This window comes from Meleagris gallopavo, chromosome 1 (assembly GCF_000146605.3).
Source record: "Meleagris gallopavo isolate NT-WF06-2002-E0010 breed Aviagen turkey brand Nicholas breeding stock chromosome 1, Turkey_5.1, whole genome shotgun sequence".
In the NCBI taxonomy this organism is placed as follows: Eukaryota; Metazoa; Chordata; class Aves; order Galliformes; family Phasianidae; genus Meleagris; species Meleagris gallopavo.
The window spans coordinates 109018808-109044120 of record NC_015011.2 but is presented as its reverse complement, the minus strand read 5'-3'; the positions used below and the strand labels follow the sequence as shown (position 1 = coordinate 109044120).

The window sequence follows — 25313 nt, the reverse complement described above, 5'->3', positions numbered from 1 at the left end:
GCAGCCAGCATGGATGTAGTTGATAAGGTACAAAATGTGGGAAAAGTTTAATTCAGAAGAGTGGAATAGGTGGATGAGGAAAAGAAAGTATAAAATACAAAATATTCTAGATGGAGTCTTCATTAAAAAAAAAATAATATATATATATATATATATTATACATATATGAGGTATATATATATACCTTGGCTGTAATTATTTGCAGCTTGTTGATTTTAAGTGGTTTAGGCTGAGTTCAAGGAATTTTGGAAAAAAGATTTAGAGAGTTTTCAAAACATTTTCAGTGTTTTAATATTTACCAGAGAAAAGCATTTGGAGTTTTCTTGTCAGAACTCTTCCTATATCTATCTAAAAAGCCAAAGGATCTGTGAGCAGAAAGAAGCTTATCCCAATGTAAAATGCTCACACGCATTTATTGACCCAAATTAAAACCCAGTAACAACAGTTCATCCCAGACAGTTTGTCACCTTGCTGTTTCGAAATATCCATTGCTTTGGATGGTTTCTGAATTATGTTTTTTCACTTCCTGTGCTTTGCCCCAATTATCTTGTAGATCTAATACAGTAAGGGTGAAAAGAACATCAGTAGGTTTGAACAGCCAAAAGGTGAGGTTGAGAAAGCCCTTATGATCTGATTCTAAGTAAGGCTGAGAGCCTTCATTTCTGGCAGCTAAGAGCTGGGAGTCTTCATGATGCCATGAAGCTGGAAAGCAAATAATGATGATAATGATGATGATGATGATGATGATGATGATGATGATGCAGGCTTACTGGAAGACAGTTGTTTGAAATAAAGAGATAATTTTCTATTTAAGTACCCAAGTAATAGGAGTTGGAAGATATCAACACATACATGGCTTTTGTATGATAACGTCAGATAAAACACCAGTGACATTTCAGGTTTTCCTGTGCTACTAAGAAATTCTAACAAGCTCTGAGCTCAGTATCCAACTAAAAAGTTACAGCACTTTTTGGAAGTGGGCTGGAAATTTGAAGAAAGATCTCAGCAAAACACAATAAACCCCTGAATTAGACCAGATTTTATTATTTTCCCTTTCTGCTGGTTACATACCCTGTTTTAGTGGAACAACATCATAAACCCTCTCATTTTTTCCGATACCTTTTTGTACGTGACATTAATACTTCCCTTTCTATACTGGAAATATTCACGTAATGCTATTTGAGAAGAATGCAGTCAGTCAGTTTAAACAGATCTGCCTTGAGATCTATTTAATATTGAAGAACATAATCAGTCATTCCTTTCATGCTACCCTCTGTTTAATGGGTGGGATTCATCTCTAATTTTAGCTGCCTGGAAAATTGTTATCTAACCTAGTCATGCGGTGCCTTTCAGCCAGTGGAGAGAAATGGGTCTCCACAAAAGAAAATTCAGTCTTCTTAAATATTTACTTTGATATAGGATGGATAGGCTTCTAGACCTATCTTGGATTCCCAATCAACTAGGGACTCAAGACACCTAGCTGGGGTTAGCCATGGCCACTGCTACAGAGATGGATACCATCTAAGCTGTGTTCTTATTCCGCTTTTGTCTTCAACTAACATTTTCAGGAATGACACAAGAGGTGTCACATGTTTATTTTACATGAGATATCATATCTGTTTTTATAGCTGAGTGCTCCAACATCCAGAGATTCAAGGGCAAGAAATTCAAGAACTAAGGACCAATTTATTTCTTACCAGTTTTAGTTGCAATTCATTTGTATGGCTACTGTCTATTATACTGATGGGAAATAGTAGGGCTTACAGCACTCATTTTGATACAAGTGCATTATCTGTCTGAGTTTTTTAACTCAAGCATACAGAGGTGAAGTGGAAAAAACTAGCAGTAGGTGCACCGGATTAGCTCAATTCTGCAGAAGTTGATTGTCCATTACTTTATATTTAAGTAACCCTCACTTACCATAGCCAGCTGATCCCAAGACGTGTTAGTAGAGAAAAAGTAAGCACATCATCCTTCTTCCTGCTCAAACAAATAGAGTTATTTTCTCTGAGATGGAGCATAATTTATATGAACTCACTGCTTTCAGTTGATACCAACATAGTACACTCACAGTAAATTTACTTTCCATTAGTTATAATGAGATGAGAAATAGTAAAATGTCATCTTCACATCACACTGGAGGCAGATAGGGACTGAGTATCTCTAGGGAAAAGGTCCCCAGTAAAGAGACTGTTTCATACAGACCTACAGTGTTGCCCCATCTGGCAGCCCCCCAAAAGGAGAAATGAAATAAGATGGGGAATTGCCCAAGCAATCAGTATGCTCTGGGAGTGGGCATAAACTACAAAACCAAACCAGAGATGCAGGCACTATGACTGGAAGTCACAGCTAAGAGCAGCTGGATTTGGGGGCATCACATCTCCTAGACTGCACGCTAACAGGCAGGCAGCACAGAGCGTAACCTCAGGGTCTGAGTGCCGGGGAACAGGTGATAGTGCTCACAGTGATAGCCAATGGGAGGAGCTTCAACAACCTTGCTGTGAGCAAATCAAGAGAAGAACATATTCCTGTGGCCTGAAGAAGAGGCTTCAATCTCAATTCACAGGGCAACTTGACAATTAGATGTGGCACCAGGCTTCTGAAACTCTTTTTACCACCTTAAGCTCCCTATACAATGCCTAAAGAGAGCATCAGCCACTTGGGAAAGGAATACAGAGAAGCCAGCAGGAAAAGTTAGGCCAAAGAAAATGCCAAGGATAGACTGGTGCCTGGAGGACTTGGACTCAGTCTTTAAAATCTGTTTCCAAAGGGAATTCTCAGCCATGACGCTGCTTCATGTTTTGCTGATGGAAAGATCCAAACAGCACCAATCCCACTACACCCAATTATCCAACAACTGAGCATTCATCCTGGTGCTGAAAAGCAAATTTCAAATTCTGCCTCTGCTCAGTTTTAGGAAAAGTCATGGACAGGCCCGTTGAGATGGGACAAGGTCCTTATAATAAGTCAGGGAAAGTTTAAGGATTCTCTAGGGAAAGTATTTGGTGTCTTTCCCATTGCAGTTCTGTGAAAATGTATCTGAACACTAACTGGGGAAGGGACCTGAATGCCATCCTCCCCTTTGCTTTCTCTGTGAAGTAAAACAACTTCAAGCAGTCTGGAGTTTTACCCCAGAGTATGCAGCTCCACTACGAAGGACATGAAGCTCAGGTTCAAGCTCCCTGCTCCATCTTACATGGAACAGTTATGGTGCCAGCTAGAAAAACACTCCAGTGTTGCACTGCAGCACTGAAATCTTTGAAGTATGATTACCAGGCAACAAAACCAGGTTGTTGGACTTCTCATAGAGAAGTTCCATGTCCTTCTTTAGCTCAGGGGTTAAAAAAAAAAAGCTGCTAAAGCACTCCAAAGCAGTGATGTATTGAGAAATTCATCCCACTCACTACCAGTAGCCCATGAGTCTGACAGGGGAACAGAGATCCAGCAACTTATATCATCCATCTACCAGGATGGTAGAAAAAAGGAGCATAGCAGAGGCAGGGAAGCTTATTAGAAGAGTATTGCTTGTTACATGCACTTGGTAATGCTTTTGTCTAAGATTACATTTCAGAACAAGAAATATGTGTGATGTACGCTGAAGGGGATGCTTGATCTCTAGGAAGCCTCCCAAGAGAGCAGAGCTGCCATTACCTGTCATGGTTATCAGAATGAGAAAGTGCCACTTTGGATCAATGAGCTCCTTGGAGTCCCTGACACAGCTAACTGCAGCTTGCAGATAGTGAACTTGGAGACCCAAAAATAATCTGTCACTAGCACAAACCTCATGGCCACAACGTTCAGTAGTACTTGTCTTCCTTGGCCAGCCCACAGGCCTTCACGATGAGCCTTTCCCAATTAACTGGTAAATTGATACATGTCAAACTAGGTGGCCTACCTGCTAGTCTGATCCCTTATATACCATGTGTCCTTCAGTCATGTGTGGTGACCCTGTATGGGAAACAGCAATATTCAACTCTCTTCTGAGCAAATGTTCTGGTTTGATTTTAAGGTATGAAATCAAAGAAGGGGAAGATCCTCTTTTGCACTTTACACCACTGTTTTGCCATTTGCTGTAAAACAATCTGTAGAGTATTTACATGTCTATCGCAGCTCCTGACTATTTATTTATATGTATAAGTAACGAGGTTAAAAAGCCCTTTACAGTTTGGTATTCTTCTATCCCCTGGTCTCAAGAACATAGATACTTAGACATAACATAACAAGCTGTACCCAATCTTCTATTTGATAAGCTAAACAAACTGAATTATTTAGGGCTTTCTACAGGGCAATTTCACCAGCTATTTTATCATTTGTGGCATTTTTTCATGCCTTTTCAGCCTCATTTTAGGAACAGTTGATGACAAAATGGGATGCAGTATTGCAGTGTCAGTACCACCAGTGCCATATCCAGAGAATATTACCTTACTTATGCCCCATTCATGCACTGTTAGTCCAAGATACCATTAACCTTTTTTGACAACAGCATAACTGTGGGAGCTCATGCTGGCTTGCTTATCCTTTGATTGCCAAATCCTTTTCTGGGTCCATTCCTGCTGGGATACTGCATCCTATTCTGTAGGCATGACCTTCTTTCCTTGCTTCTAAAAGTGTGTCTGTGCAGTTAGCTACTTAAATACATTTCACTTAAATAGGTCAAGCTTATCAAAAAGTCAAGATTGTTGTATGCAACATTTCTAGTCTCTTTGTTTACCGTTCTGCATAAGTCACACACCTTAATCAGCAGAGGAGATATATTTACTTCTGAATCACTGATGCAAATATTTAATCACTTCAGGCCTAACACTATCACCAGTGGAATCTTAATCAAAACATGCCCATTAGAAGTTTCTCCTATGATGATTGCCTTGAGATGTGTTAGTTTACCACTTTGCTAAACTACTTAGCTTATTTTGTATTACTGTATAGTGTTGGACAGGTTCTCACAGAATACCAATTCAAACCTCTCAAGAATGTAGCTATATCACATGTGAGTGTGCATGTATGTTCATAAATCAGTGCTGTATCAGGGCTCATGAAGAAGGGAGACATGATCTGGCTGGGACAGGCTCAGAAAAGGGCAGTCTTCTTGACAGATGGTGTTGAAAGCACAGTTCATTATTACTTTGTCTCAAGCTGGTTTCACGCTCCCAAACCCAATCCAGCCCAGTCTTTTCTGAATTATGGTGCAACACTATTAAGGATAATGGAATTTCCCCAGGATTCCAAGTGTAATTCAGCTTGATTAAGTTTCTCTGATATTTTTATAGTCATGTAAAAGAATTGAAACTATCCAGACAAGTGTTTTAAAAGTTTGATAAAATTAAGTGCAATGTAGCATCCACCTCCATCCTAAGAACCTTCTTACTTCTTAGTACTTTGTATTTCCTTGAATTCATCAGCTTAATCACACCATGCAGCTATCTTCTAAATACTAAACAGAAATATTTATTAAATTACTATTTTCTGCATTCATCAGGCATCTCAGGTTCATAGCAAGTCTGTCTCAGACTCTTCTTATGTTGTCTTACTTGTATACAGACAGACTGGCACCAGCGGTCCCTCAGCAACTGGTGGTTTCCAGTCTAGTAGAGATAGTAAGCATCCAGCTACCTTGCATCAGATACGGTGTTTTTAAGCGTTACCACTCTGCTACTTTTAAAAACTCTGGCAGTGGCTCACTACTGACACACCCATGTTAAGGTCTGCTTGTATTTCCACCAAGGTCTGCTCTGCATAGAGCATGAACTACTGATTTTATCCAGTAGTCCTTTATTTTCCTTCTCTATTTTAAGCCATTCAGATCTACTTTCTATGTTATCTGTGCACACATGGACGTCTGGAATTTCCAGTTGTAGAGCACTCTTGGTGAGAAGTTCCTCACAACCACACGTGAATATTGCTCTGGTTAACCTATGCTCAGTGGCAGCAGGTTGTATCATTGAGGGAAGACAGATCACTCATATGGACATCCCAAACTAATGCCAGTAATCCACTGAACTTAGCTCAGATAATGTTTCCGAGTAGAAGAGGATACGCAGGAGGGACTTAACAAAGTAACCCCACTTTAGATGGAAATGTCTCAGTGTCATTTTATTGAGAAGATGTCAACAGGTTTGTAGCAGCTTACCAGATTTTGGTTGTAAAAGGAAGGTGAAGAGGAGGAGGAACCCTCAAACAGGTCTTGGATGGACGTATTAGCTTCCCAGCTCCTGCCAGCCCAGTTGGTGCAGTGGATTGAAAGCCACCACCAGCAGCCTCCCCGGCCAGAGGCTGAGCAGACTGAAAGGATAACAAGCAGGTTCCTGCAGAGCCATTTGACTCTGGCAGTTTTCCAGCATAAAGCTTTTGGGCTGAAAAAATGACAAGCAATTTTGTACGTTGAGTCTGTGTCAGAGGTAGTTCCAAAATTGAATAGCCATTCCATTCTCTTATAAGCCCCTCAACTCCTCCAGCTCTCTTGTCAAGAAATCGAGTCAAACAAAAAAGAAATCACTAAATATTGTGCTTGTAACCTTAGTGAAAGAATGACTAATTAAAGTCATCATGAAATAATTACATACTGCATTGTACAAATGAAAAGGGAAACTGTTCCCAGCTACCCATGGAAACATCATTTAATAAAAGGGAAGGAGACAATTGCAATACAAGCTGTAGGATGAAGAAAGAAACCCTATTTTCTCATATTTTGGATACCAATCAGTTCTGATGTAGCACAAGTGAAATAAAATCAGATTACCCTTTCTTTGCAGGACTTTTTTTTGGCAGTGACAGATTAGTCCCTATTTTCCTGCAAGTTAAATATAAATATGACTTATACACTTTTGCACCATCATGTTGCAAAATGACAGCACAGCAAGTGCCAAGTTATTATAGCAAAACAGGTAGCACTTATTAACATGAGAATGAACAACTCAAGTTGAAAGGAGTATTCAAGTATGAAATAGCCTGGAAATTCTTCCTCTGATCTGAATAAGACTTTCAGCACTTTTTGCTGAATTAAGGAAATTGTTCACAGAGCAGTATGACCCCACTCATTATTAATATCAGGCCAAACTCAAGCCATGCACATAAAAATTCAAAAGAAGGGACAGAAGGGTTCATCGTCTATTGGATGAGAAATCTGCCGCTTCCTTGTCTGAAGCAGACAGGTTGCTGGCAGTGAGAATTATAGCAGGTGCGTCCCATCAGGGTTGCAGAGCATTAACACATCCCTGATTCTTCGCTGCTCTCAGAGCCCCATGCAGTATGCGTGATGAATTTGCAACGATGGACAATGATCTCTCATGAAGGAGTGAAGCAGTCATTGTTCTCCTTAACAGTTTTCCTTAGTTCTAGCAGTACTCACTCACAAGCCCTGAATTTAGCAGTAAAAGAGTTTTCAACTTTTCCATGCTTTAATTCTTTTATTTCTTCTTGTCCTCTGTCTCCTGCATAATCTGCACATGCTTATACTTTCTTTAGGGCCTGGATTGCACATTCTTTGATAATACACATGAGCTGGCTGCAGCTCTACATGCAAGCTGCACAGGCTGGGACGCACAGTGATGTAGACGAGGGTGTGTGCAGTAATGCCCTGGTGTGTCTGAGCACCTTCTCCAATGCAGATATGTTGGGGACAGGATGTCCCCTCACGGTCAAGGTGAGAGGAGTGTGCTGGTGGCATCTTGGACAAGGATGGCACCTTCTTCCAAGGCATGAAAGCTGGGGAGGGGTTTTCTTCTAAGACCTGCAGCTGTCTCATAACGTAGACATCCATGATACCATGTTGATCCAAGTTCCCTTAAGAATCATGTAATCATACAACCATTAAGGTTGGAAAAGGCCACTAAGGCCATCTAGTCCTACCGTTAGCCCATCTCCACCATGTCCACTAACCATGTCACTCAGTGCCTCATCTTCACAGATCTTGAATACTTCCAGGGACGGTGACTCCAGCACCTCCCTGGACAGTCTGTGCCACTGCCTCACCACTCTTTCTGAGATGTTTTTCCTAATACTGAACTTGAATCTCCCCTGGTGTAACTTGAGTCCATTATGTTTCATCCTATTGCTGTTACTGGGGAGAAGAGGCCAGCCCCCATCTTGCCAAATTTTCTTTCAAGTGGTTGTAGAGAGCAATAAGGTCTCCCCTGAGCCTCCTTTTCTCCAGACTGAGCAAGCAAAGTTCCCTCAGCCGCTCCCCATCAGACTTGTGCTCCAGAACCTTAACAGCTTTATTGTCCTTCTTTAAACATACTCCAGGGCCTAAATGTGTTTCTTGTAGTGAGGGGCCCAAAAGTGAACACAACACTCGAGGTGTGGTCTCACCAGATCTAAGTACGGGGGGATGATTGTTCTTGCTAGCTATGCTATTTCTGATACAAGCCAGGATGCTGTTGCTCTTCTTGGCCACCTGTGCACACTGGTGGCTCGTGTCCAGCCAAGCATTGACCAACACCCCAAAATCCTTTCCCTCTGTGCAGCTTTCCAGCTATTCTGCCCCAAGCCTGTAGTGTTGCAATGGATTGTTGTGACCGAAGTGCAAGACCTGGCATTTGGACATGCTGAAGCTCATACAATTGGCCCCAGCCTATCCAGATCCCTCTGCAGAGCCTTCCTACCTGCAGGCTGATCAACAATTCTTCCCAACAAATGGAAGTATTTCTTGTTGGCTTCACCTCATCTAAAATAGACATGTAAAACAAAGGCAGATGGATCCTGTTTCAGGGATGCTCATTTTCCTCTCCTAACTACAAATACCTGTCACAGTATTGAGCAGCAAATACAGCTGCATCTTCGGGAATAGACAGAGCTGTGGTCTCACAGGGAGAGCTCTATCCTCGGGGACAGCCTTACCAGGTGGCAGGAGCTGTACCCCGCAGATTTAGACACCATGCAGCAGAAGAGAAGGAAAAGGATATTTTCCTTGTACACTAATTAGGATTTGAAAACCAAAGCAACAGCCTCCCCAGGGCAGTAGTCATAGCACCAAGCCTGTCAGTCTTAAATTAGTGTTTGAAAAATGCTAATGCTCTCAGCCATAACGTCTGATTTTTGAATGGTCCTATGTGGACCCAGCAGTTGGACTGTATGTCCTAATGGGTCCCTTCTAACTCGAGATATTCTGTGATTCTATGATTCAGGTTCTTCTATGCAATGCTCAGTGCCAAGTGAATCCTCTGATAGCTAACACTCTGCAGCCATCCATTTCCCCAGACTAGAGAAATGATTAGACAACTGAAATGACCTTAGTAATAGCTAAGGAAAATGACACTTGGAATATCAGACTTTTTAATTAGCTGAGAGCTAATATTTAATTACATTTTTTATTTATAGGGTATTTTTTACTCAGATAATTTGGCCATGCTCATAAAATTATATCTTTTTTATAGTGATTTACTTTAGATGCTGACTCAGTAAAAATCTCCATAAGAAGTATCAATAAAGACTAAGAATCCATACTACTGTATGCGGCTTCTGAATGTAAAAATAGAAAACAAATTAACATTTTGAACATACTTGATGTACAATTAACCTTTTAATCAGCAGAACAGGATGCGTGGTGGTGCAGTGAGACGAATTAAAGTTTAGGAGCTTATGTCAATACCATACCACAGTGACAACACAGCAACAGCAGTGTCTAAGTCCAACAAATGCATCAGTTCCCTGACTCAAGCTGTAAGCAATTCCTTCACCTGCTGCCAATGTGCCACTCTGAACCAATGCAGAGCATACAAAAGAAAAGAGGGGTGAATGGAGGAAACAAATCAAAACCTTTTTATTTAAACGATTTCGTGGGTTTCATGGGCCGTGCTTTATACTGGTATTTGGGCACTCAAGGAGACAGGCAGGATCACACTGAGATTCGCACAGACACTTTCATCCCTTGCTTCTGTGACTGTAATCCTGCTATGAGTAACACGTGCTGGAAAAGAAAACACTTTGGGTGGCTTTGAGACAGGACTAAAGTGCATTACAAAGGCCATTAAAAGGGGTGTCAGCTTCCAGGCTGCCCTGCTGCTGAGACTGAACCAATAATTTAAGAATTTTTGAAGTTTTTAGTGCAAATGGTTCGTGGAGCAGCTGGTATGGGTACAGGGAGCACCATCTGCTGGGTACTGCTGCACAGTGCAGCACCTTGATTTGGTATTTTCATGAATAGTTCTCTGTTCGTGTCTAATCAATGTATTAATAAGATATTTAGAAGCTCAGAGATAGCGTTACGTGCATCCAGTCTCAAACAAACAAAAAGCAACCAGTGAACCAACCAAAAACCTTCTTTATGAAGCTAGAAGAATTGCCACTAAAGTAGCTTTGAAGTTGGTTCTTCCTCTCTTTTTTAAATTAACCCCAGAGATTCTTTTTTTTTTAATTGTTTGCTTGACTGTGCACATGTGCCACGGGATCACATGCCTGCACTCATTCACTAGAACAACTAGAAGTGAACCACAGAAAACTGGAGTGGACTTTGCTTAAGTGACCTCAGTGGTCACAAAGGCAACATGCTGATCCCATGAAAGAACCAAGTCTTCCTAAAGGCATCCTGACTCTACTCTAGAGTCCCATCTAACCTGCACTCATGTTGATGCTAGTGCAGGATTTTGAGGAGCTTAGAAAAGGACATTTTCAAGCAAGCAGTGAAAGCTTTCATTTCTCTGGGCTCAAGCATCTATTATTGCTTTATGTTCTAGCATAATTTCATGTCTCCACAGACAGCAAGAATGACTGAAAAGAGATGGGAGAGAGCAAACAACAGCTTTAGCAGCTCAAGGCAAACTTTTAGCTGGGGGCATGAGACTGCTGACTAGATGTGAACTGGCCACATTCCAGCCTCTCACTGAAAGCTTTCTAACCACAAGCTGAGTACAGCCTATTATTTCTTAAATATTTGAAAGCTGAGTCCTTCAAGAACCAATTAACACTTGGAAATAATCAACAAACAGACATGTTTAGACAGTAAAAATGTTTAAGCACAACCTCTGTTTAGCAGCAGCACTGTTTGACTCTGTTTATGAAGTAGAAATCATTTTTCCAGCAAGCAGATGCACCAGTTTGATCCGGTCAGTGGTAGCTGAGCAGATACATCATGAGTTTGGGTCTCCAGAATGTGATGATCTGGGACTACTAAATTCTTACAGAGTAAGAATCACAGAATGGTTTGGGTTGGAAAGGACCTCACAGCCCACCCACCCCAACTCCTGCTGTGAGCAGGACTGTCCCCCATCAGCTCGGGCTGCCCAGGGTCCCATCCAACCTGGCCTTGAGCACCTCCAGGGATGGAGCACCACAGCTTCTCTGGGCAGCTGTGCCAGCGCCTCAACGCCCTCTGGGGAAGGAATTTCCCCCTGGCATTTAATCTAAATCTCCCCTATTTAGTTTACAGCCATTTCCCTTTTTCATATCACTATCACATCCTCCTACTTATAAGCTCCTTTCAAGATCTTGAAGGCTTGTATCTGGATCCTTCTCTTCTCCAAGCTAAACAAGCCCAGCTCCCTGAGTCTATTTTCATGGAAGAGTGCTCCAGCCCTCTGATCATCTTGATGGCCTTCCTCTGAACCCACTCCAATAGCTTTGCATCCTTCTTTTGCTGAGGGTCCTAGGCCTGGACCCAGGCAATGGGAATCTGGATTATCAACTGGAATATTTCTTTTGCTAGATTATTTTCACATTTTAACATTTTAAAAGAAATGTGAGCAAGTTCTTCAAGTTCTTATTACAACATCAGTCATAAGGATTAGACATAATCCTAAAGCCTTGGCTTTGATCACAACATACGAAATGGAAATAGCAGATTAGGTGACTAGCACTTAGAAGGTAGCTAAAATTTGAACAGTGGAAGCTAATATCACCCAACATAGAATGAGGCTCACAAAATTGGTAGCTTGTCTTTTATCTTCGAGCTGTTGGAGTTGGAATGCTGGGTTAGGTGGGCCTTGTCTTCTAAGCCAATATAGCAAATCTTAAACAGCAGGCTGAAATATTTCTCGATTCTTATTCTGCTGGCACTCATGAGAATAATATCAAGTCATGAGCCTTTTTAGAGGCCAGAAGGCAAATGCTGTCAGAAAAAGAAACGTTCAGACCTTGTAATTGTTGGAAAATAATGTAAAATCTCAACATTTGTGGTAAACCTTCTGTGATACTCGTGTTTGAATACCGCTCTAAAAACTTCAGAGGATATACCTTGCAGAGGTTCACTTGAGTAAAATATGCATTATCTACACTTCCTATATTTCCACACACAGACACAAAAAAGGTGTGAAACATTAAGATATGGTTGGTGTGTGTTGGGTCAGTGTTCTACTTTCAGACTAACACATGAGTCATGCTGTCCTACAGAAGTCTCATTTATTGCTTAGTTTATTACCTTCCATATTTAGGAACTTCAATATCATACCTCTATTTTTTACTGTTTTATAGAGAACATCCTTTGACTGGAAATGCTGTTAGTACCACAGATGAGATGGCCCAGAACCTTCTGCAGAGTTTCTCTGTTTGAAAGCATTCTTCTCTCCTCCTGTGTGATAGATCTTAAATCAGGTTAGACAAGAGTCTCACCCAGAAGATATAAACAAAAGCCAGCTATCTAGGTAACTTTGGATATCTTATCCTCAGCCATCTCTGTCCCACATTCTGGCCCCACATTTCAGAGCAGAAAATGTACACAAGCCAGTCTGACTGCCACTTGAAAATGAGGAAGAAATACCCTGAGGAAGGGATTTCTCAGTGTCTAGATGCCACAGCATGGTAGTATAGGGTATTTTTGGAATATGAAAAAAATGCTAGATGCAGTAGATCTAACTTTTCATGTTTAATCTAGTTCAAACAAATTGCGCTGCTCTTAAATCATATACTGGACCAAGGTAGCTTATTGTTGATGGAGGGGGCCATCTTCCCCTTGTGCACCTTGAAGAGACTCCACTTTACACAGCAGAAACAACAGATGCCTTCAGAATACAAAACTGTAAAAATAGAAATTTTATTTGTAAAATTTTGGGGAAAAAAGACACTTAAAATACCATATTTCTTCAGAAACAAAGGCATTTTACAAGGACTATTCCCAGAATTCCATAGTACAACCCTGCTGTACATGGTCTTTAGTTCAACATTGTTTGCAAGGACATCAGAAAGCTTTATTAACAATAAGATATTGCTGTTCAAAGTAGACCTCTCAAAAAGAATGAAAAAGTATTAAAATAAGCAAAAGAGCTCATTGGTATTTTCAGCACTGCTCACCAGAGAACTTATATTTACTGACAGAATGCATTGTTAAATGTTATTTTCCCACTCAAGGAAAAATAACAGCAAAAATCAGCTGTATTTAAAACATACAAGAAATAATTTTTAATAAATATTAATCACACCGAGGTGCTCATGCAACCAGCACAGGCCATTGGCCTCACACCAACGCTGCCTCTAAGCCCAGGGCAGAGACCATTGCTGGCTGTGATTTCCACTGGGACGATATTACACCTGAACTAAAGCAGCCTATACGTGTTGAGGCCAGCACCTAGACAGCTCAACCTTTCTGCTTACCCAGGTCCTTGGCAAGATTCATCCAGGAGCTGTAGGAAAGGATATATAAAACCTGACTGCACACAGAGGCTCTTTTCAGCGCTGATGTCCTGTAACATGCTACGATTCTGGACACTTCCCTACTCTAACCCTTACTAACTAACCATAATGCAATCAGCAAAGACAAAGGACATGAACTGCTCAGAGGGCTGGAGCCAGGGTCTCAGAACATCACAAGGTATTCAGTGCTTTCAGTATTTCAGTGCTGAGCATTGGCATACAGACAAAATACACAGACACAGGGAGAACTGCTTTGAGATTAAATAAGTAACTCCTACTGAAAATATGTACAGAAATATACTGCCTTTTATTATTTGTTCAGCACTTTCCAAAGAAAAAAATACACCACAGGAGAAGCAGACAGTAACCTCATTGGGACTGCAGCTAAGAGTGGTGAAAATAAATAAAGGCTGTTTCTTTCCATTTCCCTGGAACACAGGGTATTGTGCAGAGCCACGGGATCCACTGGGCTGTTTTCAGCAGACTCTGCTTTGGGATTATCAGGAGCAAGGCAAAACAGCATTATATGACACACTCTTGCCCAGCTTTCTTTGACAGGCATAAATTAAAATGACAAATTACTTCAGTCCAGATGAAGTTTTTATCCCTTCTCCCATCATCTAGTAAAATCAAGCTATTCAATTACTGATTTCCTATTAAATGACATTTCTATCTAGCATGCTATCCATTTGTCACATGAAGGCATATTTTTCTTCATAGCCCAAGAGTTAAGGAATCAAGTCTTGAATTCAGAAGCCTTCAGATAATTTTCCTGTTCCACCAGAGACATCTGTGGCAAGTCCATACTGCACAAATTTATCTCACTTTCCTCCAGGCTCTAAATCAAGCTGTATATGTTAAAACATGAACTGCGCTGGGCCCATTTTACAGTCACTGGAGAGAAAAAGGCATCTTCATACGGTGATAAAAATCTCACTTTAGATGAATCACCTGGGCTCAGATTTGTGGTCAAGTGTCCTGCTATAGGTACGAAGATCAGTCAGTTTGCTGTGTCATCTAAACATAAAAGAGTATCGAACAGTTCTATTTTTGTCTCTTTATCGTCAATCCAATGGCTAGGAGTCATCACAATGCTTATAGTGAGTAGTATGAACAGGAGTTTCTCAGTACCTTAGTCTTCCCCGGTTCCTATAAGGAAAATCCAAAGTTCCTCATCCAAGAGTAATGTTGAAAGGATAATTCATTAGAAAATAATTCATGAGCTCAGCAAAAGACACTGGGAAGGAGAAGGTTGGGTTATCATAGTTTAACATAAATGATTAACAAAGACAAAAGGATTTTAGAACAAATATATTAATTTTTCCCTGTACCCAAAATATGTAAGTCAGAATGATGGCTTACGTTACAAGTGCTTGTAGACAAAATTTCCCAGGAGTCCTGTAGGTTCAACCAGGTATTTACCTGATCTTTTCTTCTTCCAAATATAAATCAATGCTAGCAGAAAAAATAGCACTAATGCAACTCCAAATAAAACTCCAAGGACAATCACTGCCACTTTCCAGGAAGAACTTCTTTCAGTTGATGGAAGAAGTTGTCCAGTAGATAGAGCTGGAATTTAAAACACATTTTAGAGATATTAGTTAAAAATTATTAAAAAAAGGAGGAGGAGGAAAGCTTGGAGCCCAAAGTGACAACTGCATTTTATTTCTGGACCGCTCTGAAACCTCTGAATAATGTAAAAATGTTTTTGTTTGAAGTAGAGCTTTTTTAAGTGGGAAATTTTATGGACCCATCTCCTTCTGAAGGTTCTTGAAATCTCTTGGTGGCACCTGTCATCAACAGATTTGAGATTTTGTTTGGTGGAAAATGTTTGGACAGTTCTGGGAGACGATAACTCCAGTTTGCACCTCAGAAAAGGTTACTCCAAGGTGTGAAAAACTGGTGTAAAATGTAAAATGTACATCATTTAACCCTCAGTCCTTATGCTTGCACAAGCAAATTTATAGAATTATTTGAGACCTAGACTGCTAGTCCATGGATTGCTCCAGATGAAGGCAGTGAGAGGGTTGTAACGTGTAAACATATCTCATCTCTGTAGTAAAGATGCACTTGGTGAAAGGGCACAGACTAAAGGATAGTGCTAGCCAGCCTTTTATAAAAAACATTAACTAAGTCTGAGAGAGCATCTGTATTGCATGAAACCCCCTCAGCTCAGAGCAGCTCAATGCAAAAAGTGCTTTACCAATAGAGTGAACACGACAGATACCATATTTTATATGAATATTCCTTTGCACAATTTCTGCTTTCCCTCTCTGCCTCTCAGCAGCTCTGCAACATTTTGTGTTACTAAATCCACAGACTAAATCTAACCAGGAAAGCAGGTGTCAAAGGTTTTTGAGAGTTGTCCATTAGACAAGAAGCCTTCCAGCACATCTGTACCAAGGGAAGAGTGTTATAGGTGCCACTACAGAAGAAATACAGATTCTCATTCCCTTCTTCACAAATGGCACATCTCTTTCAGAATCTGTGTGGAGCATGTAAAAATGGCTACACACTACCTAACCCTTCTTCTGTGTAAAGATAATCCATTCTTATGGAAATGGCTAAGCTATTTTAAGTAGATCTGTAATCTACACGATAGTTGGAATATGCTTTCTCTTTAAATAGATATGCAAATCTCTTAAAAAGAAGTTAATTTATCTGCTTTTTTACATAGAAGAAGATTTGATCCCCTGATCCCCACACCATTACAGAAAAGATGTTTTTAGCATCACTTACATTGCACTGTTACTTCAGTTTGATCACCAAACACGCTCTTTAATATTTGGCTTAGGTATTCCTGCACAGTATCCACATCAACAGGCTCTTGTTTTTGCAGTACAGAAATAAAATCAACAATCACACTCCCGGGTCTGAATCCAAGCACCATAATATCAAAATGATCATCTTTCAATTTGATGCGCATTTCTGAAACAATCTGTAGAAACAGAAATTTATGTTTGTCTCATTGTGTCAGTCAACTGAGATAGAGCAGGAATTATTGCATCAGGATATTTACTTTCCGAATTTCTCCTCCTTTCAGTGTTGTCTCTTTGGAATAACAAACAGAATAATGACAGTCATTTTTTGTCAAGACCAGTAAAATACTTATGGAAGGATAATTCTGGAGCAGAATGCAGTCTGCATTGAAAATATGAAATCAGACTTTGACTTTCAAAGCAGTAATCTGTTTAGTTAATCAGTATTTCATTGGAATTAGTTGTTCTTCCCCATATGCTACAAACCCAACTGCAAAAAAAAAAAAAAAAGGTACTTAAAACTATGCGTAAGGTTTCTAAAATTATTATTAGTTGCCCTTGTTGTATTTTTTTCTAAACAGCTCAACTTTGAGCATGATTGTCATGCACATGGTACCAGGACAGAACTTGCTGCTAGAAATTTTGCCGTATTCTAAATTACTACCCAACTAGAGTAGTCTACCTCTATTCTTCTCCTTGGAATAATCCCCATCACAGACTACACATCACTACAAACTACATTAAGATTATGTTTTTCTTTTGCCCACTGTGAGAAAAGTTTTAGAAAGGAAACCTAGACTGTGCAAATGAAAGTGTTAAAAAAAATCAGAACTATAATTACAGTGTGGGATCATCATGGAATTTAAAATAAATAGTTCAATATTCAAATTGTATTAAAAAAAAAAAACAGGCAATATTGAAACTAACAACATGTTCAGTCATGATAGTACAATTTCTTTGGTTTTGTCAAATTTTAAAGAAAAGTGTAGAAATAATAAGAAAAGTGCAATATGCCAGGATAAGTGAAAGTTTATTAAAAGGCAACAAAGAGATTTTTCTGTCATTCGGTCAGGTTAGCAGAAGCCTGTTAAATTGACTGAAGTCAATTCTCTACCCATGAATTGGAGACACTAAAATTAATAAGAGAATCGCTTCTAAGTTGGTGTTGTGAGACCAAAGTAATTACTGCTTATGAAATCCATAGGGATTCTTAAGTAAAAAGTAAAAATCACACTAAAAATATTTTTCTCTGTTAGTTACACAAAAGCAGTCTATTCCAATCTTAGAACTGTGGTACCTTTCCAGTGGATTCACATATATCAGGATTCCCAGATGGTGTGTAAATTGGCTAGTCCTTTTTTTTAACATTCCCTTAAAGATGACTAAGTCTGCTGCTTCTGAATGTCAGCTTTACTAGAGTCATCACCATCTCTAAACTTTTACTTTCTCTCTTCAGTTTCTCCTTGATACGGTCTCCTCATTCCCTCCTCCAATCCACCAGCCACTACTCTGAAGAAAATTCACAATGATCTGGGCTAACATTGCCAGTGGTAAAGGTCCCATATTTCCTAGTGTTGAACTACTTTTTTTTCCCCTTCTCTACAGGCACGTTTAGTATAGTGGAGGAAAATTAAGGAAATAGAAAGTTCCTTGTGTTGTAAAAAAGAATTTTATATCATCTTTCACTAAATACTGCACATTTGAAGACTAGGTAAGCAATGTACCTCTCCTCGCCAGATGCCATGATTTGTCTCCTTTGGCCAATACAGTTGTTGCTGAGCAAGTGATTCATATGCTAGTTTATCGAGGAGGGATTATCTTTTTCTCCTATCACAAATCTTGATTTAACAAAGAATATAAGTGACCAGCATTGCTAATTTCAAAATTTTTCTCAGCTTACTTGTGGTGACAAACAAGATTACAGCAACTTACTTCTGTTTTGATACTTTCAGACATTGCTTTGTAGCGTCCACTATCAATGTCATAAAGGGAATTGTTAAATGTCTGGTTTTTTAACAAAGCTTTGCAGGCAAAGGATTGGTAGCCTGAAAAAAAAAAGAAAAAGAAAACAGTAAGTGAATCCTGGGTCACCACTTTACAGTTGCTTTATGGACTTTGTTTTCTCATGTTATCAGTATGTAATACTGATTGATAGAAACAAGAACTAATCAACTAGAAAGAAGTCTATCACACAAGTGTTTACTGGCTTCTGAACCTTCAGAGTTGTCTCCTCTTCCTCTTCAAATTTGCCTGCCATCACAATGCTTCCGTGGGTGGTGTGATGGTTAATCATTCCTATATTATTCAGGGCATATCCCAGTCCCTCATTCAACAGTCATTTTCTCATTGATCTCAGCAGAAGTAAGATCAGCATATTAGTGTCTGCAAAACACTGAGTGTGCTTCAATCCTCATGAGTAGGTGGATAAGCCCTAAGCTAAAAGAAGTACACTTTACACATAAAAGTCCTGTCTGAAAACAAGAGATTCAGGCTGGCATTAAGTCTGCTTCCTTACCAAAGAAATGTGAACTTCAGATGCTATGTGAATTGGCATAAGAAAGCAGATGACAAAATACTCATGAAAGATACTATATTGTGAAATGATACTCTACAGTCATGAACAAATAAAGAATAAAATTATATAAAACTTACTTGAGCATATAATATATTTTAAGCCTGGACAACCATGATTCTGTGATAGGCAAAAATCAGTTCTGTTGAAACAGGAAAGAGTATCTGCAAAATAAATAACAAAATCTAGAGAATCGCCTTTATGCACGGGTGATTACTGCTGAGAATGTAGAACTGCGGATAATGACAACTCAGTGTATCAAAAAAGAGGCAGGTGATAGGTATGTAGGGGAAGTGCATAAAAGGGAACTCCACATTTAACTACTAGAATAATAGTCCTAAAAGGGTTTTGAAAGTAGTCATACAATCCACTAGAGAATGGAAAAGACAGTTGCAACAAAGAGAGTTATATAGAGCGGGCAAGAAATGATGGAAGAAAGTAAGAATTGCATAAAGAAAAATTAGATATTTCAAAGGATACTAAAAGAAATAATGAGAATTTTCTTGGGCACTGAGAAAACATGATAAAGTGTAATATAATTTTATCAAAAGTAAATTGTGCTAACATAACCTAATCCTTTGACAACTTTATTAAGATCTCTTCCAATCTTTTCCAATAAAGTGCTAAATAATATTTTAGAGGGAAAAAAAATGTGTATAAAGGAATAGGCTAATGGGAAGATGGAAACAAGTAGCTTCAAAAGATGAAACCTTGCACTGAAGGGGTATAACTTGTGGTGTTTCCTGAGAACCATTGAGAACTTGATTGGCATTTCCATATAAATCCTGCTGGAAAATATAGGAGTTTTCTCACAAAATTTTCTAATGTCATAAAGTTAGCAAGTGTCATTAGCAGATGGGAGTACTGAGGTACTGTACAAAAAGAATTGGATGAAGCTAAGACCAAAGTAAGAGCAGTAGGATGGCATTTCCTGAAAGCTGGAAAATATTCACTGAAGTTTGGGCATTTGAGGATTAATAACAGAAAAATCTTCTCTAACCTGGGGTTACAGATACTGGAAAGTGGCCCACTGCCAAAGCTTTGATCAAAGCTGATCAAAACTGTTATGCAGCTATGAAAAAAACGTGTGTATCTAATGCATTGCTCAATACATTTCCAGCAGAGATGAGAATATTAATGATATTGTAACCACAGTGGTACAACCTTGCCTGGATTATTGTCTGTAATCCTAGTTGTCCACTTTCAAGCTTCTATTTTGAAGCAATTAAGAGCGATCATGACTTTCAAGGGAAAAAAGAATTATCTGGTTCATCAGAAATTTTACAGAATAAGCAATTACTTTTGCAAACTCCTGTTTAATCCAAGCAGTCCCATCTAAGGAGATGAGTCAGATAAATAAAGAAAACTTACAATATTAGTAGTATTTGAAATCAAATTCAAATCACATTTCAAAAAGACATTCTAAAAGTATATCCATTAAAAATAAATGACAGTATGATCAAGGAAATACCTGTTCGGACACTCACTGAAGTCCTGCTATTCTCAGCACAAGATAATACTTCCACAGATATTGTGTATACGTGACCAGGAAGCAGATATTTAAATATTACTGTTGTCTCATTTGTAGTTGTTTTATTTATTTCTCGGATTCCATCCATGAGGAAGACTGTGTAGAGACTGTCTCTCTTACCATGCTCTGAGGTCCAGCTAAGTTGTATTGCCTCCCCAGTCACATTCTCAACTTTAATGAACACTGGCACTGCAAAGTAAAAATGATTCATGCAGTTGAGAGGAATTCTGTTCATTTATGCAATTCTAAACATTTAATATTTAACCAAATAGCGTGAAATAAACCAACAGTCATTTTGTCAGACTGCCCCTCTGTTGCCATCTGTCACATGGCAGATGTGAGATGGAAGTGGAACAGAATGTTGTCAGGAAAGTTCAACCTCCACTGCCATATCACCAACATCCACCTCTGATGTTGTGGGCCAGCATAGTAAAATAGGAGGTGTTACTTTTGGAGCAGTCCTCATACAAGAAATGTACATTATTTGGTGACTCAAAAACATGAATGGGTGTAATTTCACTTGTTTCTAGTCTCTCTCGTCACAGGCAAGGCAGCTGCTCTGATTGATGAGTGTACTGAGTTGGGTTGCTATCTGACTGATATTGACATATGATATCATCAGGAGGATCGGTTACTAAAAATTTGGCAGGACACTCAAAGTTCAGAGCAGTAAGCAGCCACTTAATAATTGTGATTTATAATAACATTACAAAAATGGTCTGTCATAGTGGTTTATAGGCATTTTTGTCCACGATGAACACCACGGGTGTCCAGGATGGCTTTACCAAGATGTAGAAACTTCTTTGACTGATATTTCTATATCAGCTTCCAATGGTTCTCTCAGGCTATTCTTTAAGAAGCTGTGTCTTGAAATTTTACTTCATAGCCAATATGACTGATGAACGAAACTACTGTAACTGATTTTAATAACTAATCTCAGAAGAAAAAAAAAATTATTCTAGTGTTCAATATTAAATGTTTACTTACTGCAAGATCCTGATGTAAACGTGGTAGCAAAAACAGAACTAGTTGTGGTTCCTGTAGATCTACCCATACCACTTTCTGGAGAGACTGTAGTTATCTGTTCTGTAATATAGAAATTTGGAGGCTGTATGCAAATTTTTAAAGCTGACAGACAAAAAACAGTTTAAAGAAATAAAACATTTACGTGAAGGTGGATTCTGCTTTAGTTGGCAAACTCTCCCTGGAACTTGGGGACTGTTATCTGTGAATCCTTCATTGCATTGACAGGAATAAGTTGCTCCTTCAGCAGTGCAGGTAGCATTTTGTGTGCAGTCATTTAATCCTGGCTGACAACTATTCCTTGCTGCAGTGTGATTAAACAAAATGGAAAAAGAAGAATATTTTAAATGAGCACTGAAAAAAAAAATGAAGAGAATACTATTTGCAATTGCTTTGTGCCACTTAAATCCCATTTCACTGAATTCTACCATCAGTGAAAGGTACACTATAAATTGATGAATTCATACCTTCTATAACAGTCTTTTTAAGATCAGCTTTCAGTACTGTACTCATGTTAAGGGCCTCTGTAAAAGCATCTGAAACCTCTGTCTTTGTTAAATTTTCTCCTTCATCCAACACAATGTTGAAGAATACAATCACACTGCCATTCCTGAGGCTATTAATTACAATACGCATTTTTCCTTCCTCTATTAATTTCAGGATCATTGGTGGCAGATGTCTTTTAATCTGCAAAGTAAAAAGTTTAAGTTATTATCTTTTTTCTCCTTTAACACCAAGAATTGTTATAGCAATAAGCTGCTCTAATTCATTCTGAAGCATCTATTATAGAAGGGGAGTACATGTATCAGCCAGGTAGAATTACTTTTAAATGATGGCTTCAGAGGACCACAACATAAATGAGAGTTAAGGTCTCAGTAAGTATTGCTTTGTTTATAACCATCATATGTTTTTTCATAACCACACTAAAGATTATTCATACCTGTATCCTCATGCTTATTGACATTAAAAAGAGTGCAAGAGAAAATGAATCTTGGGTTAGAATTCCTAAGCAAAATACCTCCTCAGTGAACTTAGCTTCAAATTTCTTAAATTCTGTACTTGATTTGTTCAGGTGTTCAGGTACGAAGTCTTCACTGGTAATCCTAGTCATTCCATTGAAGACTTTAGCAGCTGTGGAGATGTAAAACACAGAATAACCAGCAAAAGCAAAGTTACTGTTTAAAAATAGCTCTTCAGCTAAAATCCTCCAAGGGCAAGAGTAAACCAGAGGTGAATGTAGACAGGTTAACTCCCTGCACCCCAAATGGCCATAGCATAATGCGTAAGTACTTTGTGCCACTCACTGACCTGTGTATCCCTCACCTTTTATTTGAATGTGTCATTAAGAGAAGAGGACAAGGTGTTACATGAGAAAGAATATCACTGGGCTATGTGCCTCACATCAAAGCAACTTGAACACCACGAAGAGACCTGCCCTTTACCTCCACTGCATTGACTGCTCCTTCCAATATGTTGCTGCATGTACCAGACACAGTTACTCCAAAAATTACAAGTCATTCTATGCAATGGGAAGACAGAGGAAGACTCCAGGTATTTCAATAGTTCAGATAACTACACTGGTAGATTTTACTGCCATCGTTTGTAAGCATAGGGCAGCTGCTTGCTGAAGAAGAAGCTGGGATTTGCAAAGGGAAAAGTTGGAGCTGCAGGACTCCAGGATTTCCTTAGCGTAGCCTGTGTGGTTACAGGAAGATTATGGCTTTAAATCTGCTGTCTGCCATGTAACTGGGAACTCAAAAGAGAGCACAGGTTGCATGTGAAGAGTGGGGCAGGCTTGGGAACAGAAGAGTGTGGAGCTGTTAGAGATGGGCATGTTGAACATTGGTTCTAGTTCAGCAAAATCTTGAATTTGGCAGAATGGTAAGGGGAGGCTTTGGACCTTAGTTGCATGAAAAATATAAAGGTTAGCTTTTAGTCTGGAGTTTTGGCCTCAGTTTTCCTGTACATTTCAGTTTATTCACGTCAAGGATAGTGCCCAATGGAACAGCCTTCACTGTCAGGCCATGTGTATGTTAGTGTGCTAATGAAAAAATGGAAAGATTTCAAAGGAAATACCTGTCCGAACGGTCATCGACGTACTGACATTCTTAAAGCAAGTTAAAACATCCACAGATATTTGGTATTCATGATCAGAGACCAGACCTTCAAATGCAGTACTAGTTTCATTTAAGTTTCTATTCTCCATTTCTCTAGATCCATCCCAGAGACGTACACGATAAGGACTGTCTCTCCTGCCACCTTGAGGTTTCCAGCTGAACTGTATTGTTCTACTGGTCACATTCTCCAGCTGTATGGAGAGAGTAATCGGAGCTAAAAAAGAAAAACAAGTCCCTGTAAGACATGTTGTTGCTATAGGTGTGTTGAAAAGAATAAAATACTAATGCAAAAATCATTACCTAAGGAAAAAAAAAATTAAATCTCTGCAATGTTTTTGTAAACGTGAAATTCCAAGTTCTACCTTACCATGCATGTGGCAATCTCCTATTGAATCCCATGACAGCAATACAACAATAAAAAAGGGTAGCATGAAACCCTTTGTTTTAAAAAGGAAGATTATTACTTCCCTCAAAAGATGAAAATCATAAAAACACAAGCATTCTTGATTATAAATTTGTGAAGGAAAAAAACACTATTATTTCATTCTTTATATTTACATGAAAAAATAAAGAACATAAATTAAAGTAATGTATATGAATTACAGAGGGTAAAAACGGGTAAACACTAAAAAAAATAGGAAAATAGAAAGAAAAAAAGAAAAAAATATAAACAAGAAAAGCACAAAAATATTTATGCAGATTTCTCAGAATGAGAAAATTCAAATTAAAAAAAAAAAGGAAAAATTAGCAATAATTTCACAATCAAAATAATAAATAAATAAATAATAGATTACACTGGGTTGAAAAAAAAACATAATGATCATCTAGTTTATAACACCCTATAACGTGCAGGGTCACAAACAAATAGATCAGGCTGTCAAGAGACACATCCAGACAAAATTTGAAGAAATAAGAAAGGGAATAAAAGAAAGAAATATATAAGATCTGATGGAAAACCAGAGCAAAAAAACCAATAGAAAAGGAAAATTAAAAGAATACAAAACAAAAAGACAAGCCAAAAAATAAAATTCTAATTGAAATATCAGCAAAAAAAAATAAGAATCCCACAAGATATAAACTGAAACGAAAAAAAAAAAAAGAAAAAATAATGCCAAATTACTCACTAAAAACAACCAATAGAAAAACTAATCAAACAACAAGAAGAGACAAATATCACTCACAGCAAAATCCAGGTGAAGATGCCTTGAGAGATGTGGACGGAATAAAATTTGAGAGAGAAGAAGATTCCAAAGATGCCGTAAACAAAGATGATGACATGATGGGGCTCACTGAAACAAAGCCAACACTACCACTCGCTGTGGCAATGCTAGTGGAACCGGTGTCAGGCTGCAGTGTTGTGGAAGCGGCACTGGTGGCCTGGCTAGCGCCAGACAGCCCTGGTGAGCTCACTGTCCCAGACAGCGTCACCGGGGGGTTGTGCTCCGTCGGCGCTCCTCTGCCGTCCGTCGTGGCCACGGACGCAGCCGTCAACGATGTTGTGAAGAGGAAACTGGATGTCTGGTCGAGCAGCTCAGCCGTCGTGCCTCTCAGGTGGGTTGCAGTCGGAACTGCACCGGTGCTAGCATGAGTGGTGCCTCTGCTCAGAGCGGACGTCGGAGCTGGGGAAGACGACGGGCTCTCTGTCAACCGCGATGTGGACGTGATCTGAGCCGTGGCCTGCCCCTGTGACTGCGCTGTTGTGGGCTGCACAGTGCCAGCACCCGGAATCCCAGCAGAGGACGCTGGACCAGAGG

At 39.2% G+C, this 25313-nt stretch overlaps 1 protein-coding gene across 1 annotated transcript; it reads right to left on the bottom strand.

Moving 5' to 3' along the window:
- Positions 1-12828: 12828 nt before the first annotated feature.
- On the bottom strand, positions 12829-25307 carry LOC104914553. The gene is made up of 12 exons (XM_031557048.1): positions 24741-25307; positions 23519-23773; positions 22461-22573; positions 21910-22129; positions 21588-21746; positions 21407-21505; positions 20360-20608; positions 18969-19052; positions 18249-18361; positions 16297-16495; positions 14920-15126; positions 12829-14706 (listed from the first exon to the last, which is right to left on the bottom strand). Exons 1-11 carry the CDS (start codon positions 24835-24837, stop codon positions 14921-14923), a joined length of 1794 nt encoding a protein of 597 aa, XP_031412908.1. The 5' UTR covers positions 24838-25307; the 3' UTR covers positions 12829-14706; position 14920.
- Positions 25308-25313: the final 6 nt, after the last annotated feature.

Bases quoted from the DNA above. Each gene is read 5' to 3' on its own strand.
- LOC104914553 (XM_031557048.1), bottom strand. From the start codon at position 24,837: ATGTCATCATCTTTGTTTACGGCATCTTTGGAATCTTCTTCTCTCTCA. The intron at 21,747-21,909 runs GTATGAATTCAT...ATCACACTGCAG, and splicing joins TAAAAAGACTGTTATAGAAG to CAAGGAATAGTTGTCAGCCA. The intron at 15,127-16,296 runs GTAAGTGATGCT...TTTAAATTCCAG, and splicing joins AACTGAAGTAACAGTGCAAT to CTCTATCTACTGGACAACTT.